This window comes from Crocodylus porosus, unplaced genomic scaffold (assembly GCF_001723895.1).
Source record: "Crocodylus porosus isolate Cpor-Errol unplaced genomic scaffold, CroPor_comp1, whole genome shotgun sequence".
In the NCBI taxonomy this organism is placed as follows: Eukaryota; Metazoa; Chordata; order Crocodylia; family Crocodylidae; genus Crocodylus; species Crocodylus porosus.
In genome coordinates, this window is record NW_017728918.1 from 107,137,885 (window position 1) to 107,147,729 (window position 9,845).

Genomic DNA, 9,845 nt, shown 5'->3' on the forward strand with positions numbered 1-9,845 from the left:
CCCTTCCCTCCCCTCTGTCCCTTCACCCCAACAGACTTACCAGCCAGACCCTCTCCAAGCTGCCAGGCCAACCACATACATGCTGCAGCTGCATGCAAACACGTGGCATTTATAGGCAACATCAGCCAGAAAAAAAAACTGATTGCCAATTATGTCAATTTTCCTTTTATCAGTACCGATACAATATAGACCGATGCATCAGTGCACCTCTAGTATTAACTAGATCTTGTTGTTCTTTTTTTCCCCTCTCAAAGAGATGGATCAAAATTAATTATGGTGGCTGCTGAACAGGTAAGTGTTAAAATATTAGATAATGTTAACCAGGCAATATTTTTAAAATAAATACAAAATAGAAATATTTTTCAAGCTGTCCTACAAAATTTAAAATTAAGGTCAAGTATTAGCAATGTATAGTTGTTAACATTTAGAGGCACAGTAAAATCTTCAGAAGAGCAAGTTTAACATCAAAAGTGGACTTTTAAAAGCACTGTATCGTTACCTTAAAATGCTGTTTAATAATAACCATTCTCTTACTGTAGTTCATTGTCACACCCCAAAATAAACCCAAGTCTCAGTTATCAGAGCTAACCAATTTTTGCCATTTTAGGCAATAAGGTTTCAATTATATTCATCCTACCTGTCCCAGGAAACGAGTGTTCCTTCTCTGTAACTCTCTTCTGGACCACCACCCTACAGCAAAAAAAGAAAAAAAAAAAAAAGGAAAAAAAGATTTTGATTATGCAAGAGACTCCAAACATTTGTCAGCATTTCCATAATGAATCACAATTAAGTGCTTCATAGCTTAGCCTAACTTAAAACTGAAACATGATTTAACGTGTTCTCAGCCTTGGGTTGCCCTCTGCATGCGTAAAACTGAAGCAAGAGCAACAAATATGCAGCTCAGTAACAATGTGCTAACTATTTTATCAGTACAGCAGTGCATACTGGCATAAAGTCAAAGGTTAGGATTGAGTGCATTCTATAAAAAGTCACAAGATTATTTTGATATTCAATTTTATTTTCTCAGCAATTATAAAGTCCAGTTTGAGACTGACAAAGACACTCCAAATGAAGGCCAGTACTCACACTCAACATTCTGCTTTTCAGCACAATAGATTTAATTATACAAAGGGCTCTGGCAAAGATCCTCTTGTTCATGAAAATCCTGTATACTTAAGGAACTAGATAATCATAACTCTTGTGGTACATCACACTCAGGAGCATTATTAATAATGTCTGTCAAATTATACATAGGAACAGAGATAGGGCCAAAAAACAAGGTTTAACTATGTTATGATGAAGTTGTTTCATCGTAATTCATTAAACTAAACTAAAATGCAAGATAATTCATTAAACTAAAATGAAATAAGATTTTCTGTAAAGTACTTGTGTTGGAAGGGTGCACAGTATAAAGATTCAACTATGTTCATGTTAAATGTGCATTCTAGCCCTCCCGCAATGAAGAAAAAGTTGTAAGAATGCCAGTCTGTAAAATTAATAGTAGCATGCTTTATAACAAAAAATTCTATTACTGTAAAGTAAAAAACACAAGAGTGAGTTTACTAGCATGTTTTGTGGTACTTACAGATACCCTGGAGCTGGCTCTCACTCTGGCTACAAATTCCTTCTCTCTTTCTGCAGCTTGCCTTTGGAGCTTTTGGAAGTTGGTTAGCGCAGTAGTAAACTCACCTACAAGACGATCTTTTTGTATTTTTCTTTGACGCTACAAAAGGAAAGAAGTTGGACAGCATTTTTAGAAAGTTGATCGAGCTCGCTGTTATTTCAGACTTCAGCAATACCTTATTTCAAGGGTTCCCAAAAGTATTCCATAGTGTGACCTACATGTCAAATAGAGAATGGACAGGTTCCCTCCCAATTTCATTGCACAAACCACTTTCTGTTTAATCTAGGGTCACACAAAACATTTGCAGAAAAGCAGTATGAGGAACCCAATGCATTTTTAGCTATTATTGTTACTGAACAGGTTGCTATAAGGACAGGTCCAGGCATCTTTCTGTTAGCAAACAGTTAAAATATCAGTTTTACTTATTATGTATTAACCAGGTAATTAGTTAACTGTGTAGCCACTGAGTCATTTCGTTAGTGAAATTTAAGCTCTGTGAAAACAGCCAGAGCAAGGAGGCACTGAGGCTTTCTTCAACTAAAAATGTGCTGAATGTGTTCCACATAATATCCAATGAAAGCGATCGGCTTGCCCCCCAGGTGCTCCGTTACAAAAAAGCATCAATTTCAGTTTTTTATTTTGACTGTATGGAGACACTAGGAGTGCAAAAGTTCTGATCTAGATTTTCATGCCCACATACATGAACTCTCCCTTTGATTTTGTCATCTGCAACTTGCCCGTGGTCAATCAACACTACCTCTCATCCTAGAGTTAGGTATGAGGATGGTGAAAGGCATCTGGTTTAACACCACAATTAGATTCTCACCCCAGATTTTCCACTTTGAGTCAAGCAAGAGATGCTATAAAACAGCTTTAGGTAAAATGGTATCTAACGTACCAAACTTAAATCTGAAAATGTGAGAAAAACTTAAACAATATTTCACTGACAGTGTGTACCAGACACTTATAAAATCTCTTGATCCTGAAGTCAAAATGCTCATCAGCAGCAATGTATGATAGCAATTCTCATCCTTAAGTCAGTTCTGAATTTTGCTGTAACTGAGACCTGTTCCAAAGCAGCTTACAAAGCATCATATATTGATTGTAACAACACAGGATTAATTTGTTGTAAAATCTACATGTACAGAATTTAAGTAATTAAAATACTTTCAGAGAACTACGGATCAAGTGAGCCGTGTTTTTTAGTTTTATACCTGTTCACTTGTTGCAGGCAGAGCTCCAAACTCTTTAATGTATTTGTCCGTTTCTTTGGCAAGCTGGTTCGTGTATTGTTGCTTCTGTTGCCTAGACCAAGTGCAAAGTTTCATTACAGCCAGCAGGAGGTTAATTTGCTACAACAAGTTGGTGGATGAGAAGTGTTTTTTAGAATAATGTTAAGTGTCTTGCTAAATATTTATGGCATTTCCATTGCATTCTTCAGTACATCTCAGAAGAACTGATCACCCAGAATTGTTTTAAATCAGAGACAGACCTTGACATAGATTATGCTGAATTTAATAATGTGACAGTAAAAATGGCCACAAGACAGCTGGTCATCTAATAAAGCAGAGGATCCAACTCTTTGTGGACTTCAAGGCCTAGGTGCAAGTCTAGGGCTATACAGTTCACTTGATTCACAAGAAGCCAACTCCTAATATTAAGTGAAAGGTTTCTGTTCAACATACATCAATGCAATGACTAAAATTTTGTTGTTTACCATTTGTTCAGTTCCATATCTGTGCCTTTCTTTACTTTCCCCTTTGCACTTTCTTCCCTGCAATAGCTCATTGCCTATTCCCACTCCACTATTTCCTCTTAGCAACAACTGACACCATTTTTTAACAGGTTCTTATTAGGATTTAGAAGCCAACACTTTCAATAAATAAAGGAGAGCCAGGAATCACCCCTCCCAATCACTGCTTTCAACTGAGGAAGATGGCACTGCTCAAATTACCAGAGCATGATCTTCATAAGACCAGTGGCTACTTCATTTTGAAAAAAAAGCAGAGTTTGGCAAAATGCACCGTACATCCACCATATTAATACAGGAAATGCATTATTGCCTGCTCTTTGGCTTGAGTATAACATCTCAAAACATCGACTTCTGGACATTCAAGAGCAGCCATGGATCCAAGTGTTCCCAGACTACAAACCCACATAGAAGGCAAAACATGGATTCCCTAGTTTCAGTGAGTAGGTAATTCTACCTCTAGGCCTTTCTGTCATTTTCCCCATCATCACATACTGAATCAATTTTGGTCATACAGATTAAGGAACATAACTATATTGCCATTAGGCTTTGACTGCACTTCTGCACAGGCACTCGAGCTAACAGCTTAGCTATGTGTGCTCAGAACTCAAAAGAGACTTGAGTAAAAGCCAGGTGATCAGCCAGCTTTTCAAAGCTAGACTGCCACTGCTATCCAAGCTTGTGCAGGTACGTCTAAATGAGCACCTTTTATTGCCAAGGCATACCCTTACTTGCAAATGTAGTACCTCATCCAAGTAAAACTCTATAAAACTGATAAAACCATACTAACCAAGATCCAATTTTCAACTACTGCAGGGATGCAATTATGTATTACAAAAAAATGATTTTCATGTTAAGTCATGTGCAAAAAATTACTAAGGAAGGAGAAGCTGCACTGATATCCAATGGTCAGCAGCATTTTCTTTACCTCGACTCATGCCAAGTGAAGCAGGAATTTCACTAAACTGAAGTTTAGTTACCATGTAACTGCTAAAGTTTACTTTCAATCGCTGTCTTAAGTGGGAAATCCCTGGTGGACCCAGGGTTAAAGCATGTGGTTAATTTTATAACTCTAGCCCAGAGCTGATAATTGAAAGTGATTTGGCCCTCTGATGCCCCTGGTCAAATTACAAACTTCCTGGTGTAATTCAATGACCACAGAGCAGTATTAACAGCCACAGAGACTCCCATCAACTTTCTCACCCACAAGGGCAGCGTAGCCCATGCAGTTTGTGTATATTTATGTTAGGATTAGGAAGTAAAAGTGGCAAAGGCATCTACTTCAGATCATTTAAGCCCATCACTATGAACCCTTGTACTGAGAAATGGAGAGTGGCTAGTAGCCTCTTTCAGCAGGATGCTAATAAAAGCCCATATTCAGATGTCTGAACAGACACACAACTTCTGTCAACTACCCCGATTTCACTTCTGCTTGCCTCTGTTTTTTTGACATGTGTTCACTTCGTAATTTCACCTCCTACTGTGGTTATTATTATATAAAAAGGAAGTCTTTGCATTCTTATGCTACTTACTACTGTTTCCCACCAAAAAGCCCAGCACATTACTGTGTTGAAACTTTTTCTCCGGAATTTAAAAGGCCAACAACCTTTAAAGCCCTGGAGTTGCGTTAGCACTTTCCAGTGTTCTCAGTTTTCTCTTGTTTACCTCTGTACCCAACATATGATTAGGAGAAGCATTGGCAATTGCTAGTTAAGTGGGCTAGCAAAGCAACTTCTAGTACACAAAAATACCGAAGATGAATGTTTTAAAATCATTCCACTTTTTTAAATTTCAGTTCTATTCTTCTTTTCCAACAAAGCTGAGCACTTTGCTACAACACACCATCACCTACTGAGAGTGTTTACAATGCAGTGAAATTAGAGTATTTCATGTGAAGTACTTACAGCTGTTGCCTCAATTCAGGCGTATCTTGTGGCGTTCCAAGTTTATATAGTATTCTTTGTATTTCTGCAGCTGTTTGTGAAGAGGAAGAGATTTTAATGGCGTACAGATATTCTTCCTTTACCATTATGAATTTTTACTTGATAATTCTAAAGCATTTAGCAGTTGATGGAAACTGATATGTGCAACTGCGGTAGGTCAAGGGGGAAAAAGTAAGTTTTCAATAAGCCACAGTTAAATCATGGGCTACAGAACAAAGAAAAAACATGATGCAAGAACTAGGCAGAAAGGGACAATATAAATAATTTCATGACGTTTATTTTAGCACATTTAAGCCCAACTAACTAAAAACATTTTTATATTATAGATTAAATAGAAACTAACATGCACACACAAAATGTACAAATTCATAGGCTTGTAATAACCTGTGCAACTTGCATTGGAAATGAGAGAGCTCATAAAACACAAACTTAAAATAGTGAGTTTAAGAAGTCAGGCTAATTCAACTAAATTTTTTTAAGTCATTCATTACATCCCAGAAGAAAAACTCAGAATTTTTTCAACATTTAAGATTGTTCTATAAAATGAATCTCAAAATGAGCACGTACCTGAGCTTTGCTTTTAAGCTAATGTTTGGCTGAATACTACACACAGGTCATTTTTACTTTGCAAAATTAGCCCCATCAGTGGTATATCTAGCTTGATACATGCTTACACATTTTTAGAAAATAAAACACAGAGTTTAATGGGGGGAGAGAGAGAGAAACTATTTTGCCCACTTCTCTATCAACAGTTACTTGTCTTCCTCTGAAGTACACTTGTGACTATCCTCATTCAAGCTTGTCTACCCACCCAGACAGCAGCAAATGTGATGATGTAATGAAATTCAGAACATTAACAAGTGCACACTGTATTAGCAAGTTTTGAAGAAAATTATAATTATGTTTTGCAGTTCTGAAATCAGTTATCTGTGCTAAACCCAGGAAGCATGTTGTGGCAGGATATATGAAAGTGATAACATTTTATTTATTAAGTAATATTTCAGTTTAGTGAAAGTTTTTATATTTTATATTAATTCACTGGATAAAAGTAAGAATCCCTCCCCCCCTTTTTTTAATTGAGTGGTTTTTGAAGAAACATTACATTGTACTCATATGCAAGTCAAATGTTCTGATACTCAGCATTATCATAACTGCTTACTATGTAATGGAAATAAAAATGAAATTACAAATCTGGGACAACTGATTTCATGGGAATTTAGAACTCATATTTGGACACACCAAACAGTGTCAAGTTAAAGACTTCAGAAAGTCTGTAGTAGAATTGCAGTGGTGTTGTAGCAGCAACCATTCAGAAAAATGTATGGGAAGCAAGAGGTTTTTGTAATATCTTTAACTGGACTAACTGTGCAGCTGGGAAAGTTGTTGGAGGAGTTTTCAGGTAACAAGGTGTCCTTCAGGTCTTAAAAAAGCAGCAGATCATTCAGGACACCCAAAAGTTGACTTTACAGTAAAAGTTATTAAAAGTATTTCTATAAATATAAAGGAATTAATATTGTTTTAGGTTTTAAGAAAACTTCAGCTGAATTTGGAAAAAAAAAATATTAAAAAGGAGCCTGAACCATTAGCATAGTTTGTGAACAATGCCACCTAGTGGCAAATTTGAGAGATCTTCTGGAGATAGGGCCATGTCAAAGTATCTAATGAATATAGTGACCAAGATATTTAGGTAAAGTTTACTGAAGTCAAGCCTTGTTAACTACCATGTTAGCACTGAAAAACTAAGCTGAAATAGGTTGTGATCACATTAGATATATAATGGATATGAGAAACAATGACAGGGGGATAACTCCCCCCACAAAATCCTTCAACTAACTAGAAATTTGTTTAATTCAACTACTCTAAAACAGGGACCAGAACAGCCCGAGTCAGATGGCTTCGGTGATGCATCAAAGTGGGCAGTGGGGTCCCACAGGATTTGATCCTTGGACAGGTGTTATTTAATATCTTCATCGGCAATTCAGACGAGGGTGTGGAGAACACCTTCTGCGAGTTCACAGATGACACCAAGTTATGGGGCAAAATTAACACACAGGAGGGCAGGGAGCAGATACAGACCGATCTGGACAGGTTGGACCAATGGGCAGAATGAAATAGGATGCAATTCAACAAAGATAAATGCAAGGTACTCCACCTAGGGACGAGGAATCCCCAGCACACCTATAGGTCGGGGAATGACCTCCTCAGCAACTCAGCGCCTGAGAGGGATCTTGAAGTCACAGCTGACTCCAAGATGAACATGAGCCAGCAGTGTAACGAGACCATCGACAAGGCCAATCACATCTTGTTGTGCATTAGCAGATGCATGACCAACAGATCAAGGGAGGTGATGCTCCCCCTCTATGTGGCATTGGTCAGGCTGTAGCTGGAGTACTGTGTCCAGTTTTGGGCACTGCACTTCAAGAGGGATACAGAGAATCTGGAAAGGGTTCAGAGGCGGGCCACTCACATGATTAGTGGCCTCTGTGAAAGACCCTACATGGGGAGGTTGAGGGATCTGGATCTCTTCAGCCTTCACAAGAGATGGCTGAGGGGAGACCTTGTAGCCCCCTATAAGTTTATCAAGGGAGGACAACAGGGAATTGGAGATGTGCTATTTGGGAGTAACGAGGAATAATGGGTGCAAACTAGTAGATTCAGGTTGGACATTAGGAAGAAACGTTTTACAGTAAGGGTGGCCAGAACCTGGAATGGGCTTTCAAGAGAGGTGGTACCATCACCTAACTTGGAGGTCTTCAAGAGGAGGATTGATAGTCACCTGGTTGGGGTCATCTGACCTTGGTCCTCTTTCCTACCAGGGGCAGGAAGTCGGACATGATGATCCTTTGTGGTCCCTTCAGACTTGACAATCTATGAATCTAGGGTGGCCATCATAGAGGACAGTCCGGTTGTCCTCTATTGATATGAAACCTGATGCCTTTATGTCCTCTATTTTTCTCTTGAAGGAAAGAGAGTGAGGATTTTTCTCTGAGGAGTGAGATTCTGGAATAGAGCCCCAATCAGAGGATGGCAGGGGAAAGAACAGCAACTGCTTTTAAAAAGATGAAGTTTATGGATTTACAAGACAGATTATACAATGCAGTTCTAGAAGAGACTGTGAAGTGAAGAGCTATTTTTCAAGATAAAAATAGAGGGCATAAAGGTGTCAGGTTTCATATCAATAGAGGACAGAGTAGCAGAAAACTGGAATGTCCTCTATGATGGCCACCTTAGGTGCATCAGCAGCAGGAGAATTTGCCTGAACCTGCACTGGGGCTAGGCGCTGCTGCCACTTTTCCAAGCCCTTCCCCCACTTCCTGCTGGGTCCTAAATGCAGCTTTCAGCCCATGGGGAACTGAACCAAGGCTGAGCAGCTGAAATTATATCTGCATTGCCTCCACTTCTCCCCACCACCCATTGGTAGCAATGCAGGCACAGCTAGAAGCTGTGCAGCTCAAGCCCAGCTCCAGCTGAGTCCCCGACCAGCTAAAAGCTAGCCACACTGCAGCTAGAGAGCAGAGGATGGGGAGAAGCGATGGCAACTTGGGCACAGCTTTCACTTACCAGCCCTAGCATAACTCTTCACTGCCCAGTCTCTTCAGCACAGGCATAGGCAGAAAGCTATCTAGCTCTGCAAGCCATAGCCAGCTGCAGGCCATATGTTGCTGACCTCTGCTTCAAAAGGTTAAGAAACTGTAATTAAGACAAGTGGCCCCATGAAAGGAATCTGGAGGATAGCTGATGGCCTCTAAGTTATTAAGCTTTACTGCCACTAAAGTTTGAAGCAAATGATTTCTGATATACTATTTCTACAAATCTATAATTTTTAAACTGAATGTGGATTAGAAAAAAAAAAATCTGATTAGACCTTAAGTATTTTAATTGCCAAAAAAAGAGAGACTTCTGCATACCCTTTGGAGGGAAACAACTCTTTTTGAAAGTGCTCTACATAATACACAGACACAGGAAAGCTTACAAAATTGGAGGTTTTTACTGCCACCTGGAGGATGAATTTTAAGTGCGATGAAATGTAGATTAAACACTAATTTAGGTATTGTGGCCTCTGATACCTTTGAACAAAGTCAGAATTTGCATAATAAAATAGAAATAATAATATAAAATAAGTTTGCGTACATGGGCCAACTTATTTCATTATACCTGTGCATCCCAAAAAGCCAGGAAATCGGACAGAACAGACCAGAACATACATTAGATTGAGGGTGGTTTCTAAACTGCTTTATCTTATGTAGCCACCAAGAAAAGTTTTTTTATCCAATCTCCTTGCCTAGGTGTTGACAACATATAACTTGTGGACCCACTCGATCCAGACTGCAGAGCTGGAGGGCTTTGTCTGTGCATGGGCCCGGGCTGATAAACAAACAGCACCTTTCTCCTGTCCCCATGCCACTGCTGATTCTCCCCAACCTCCCCTGTCGGCTACAACCTGGGTGCAACTTCCAGTTAGTGGGGTTGTGCTAGGCTTACGCAACTTCCAGCTGGGCTCGCATTACAGCTGGAAGGTGGGCGTTGG

The 9,845-nt window shown here is 39.2% G+C and overlaps 1 protein-coding gene across 2 annotated transcripts in view; it reads right to left on the reverse strand.

Annotated features, from left to right (window-relative positions):
• Positions 1-9,845, reverse strand: part of STX7 (syntaxin 7) — a 42,728-nt gene that overhangs the window by 11,102 nt on the left and 21,781 nt on the right. For both annotated transcript variants that reach the window (XM_019538058.1, XM_019538059.1), the window contains exons 2-5: positions 5,279-5,348; positions 2,839-2,929; positions 1,586-1,723; positions 638-690 (exon numbers count right to left, since the gene is read on the reverse strand). In XM_019538058.1, coding sequence (XP_019393603.1) covers positions 638-690; positions 1,586-1,723; positions 2,839-2,929; positions 5,279-5,348 — 352 coding nt within the window. The remainder of the gene's footprint in view (positions 1-637; positions 691-1,585; positions 1,724-2,838; positions 2,930-5,278; positions 5,349-9,845) is intronic.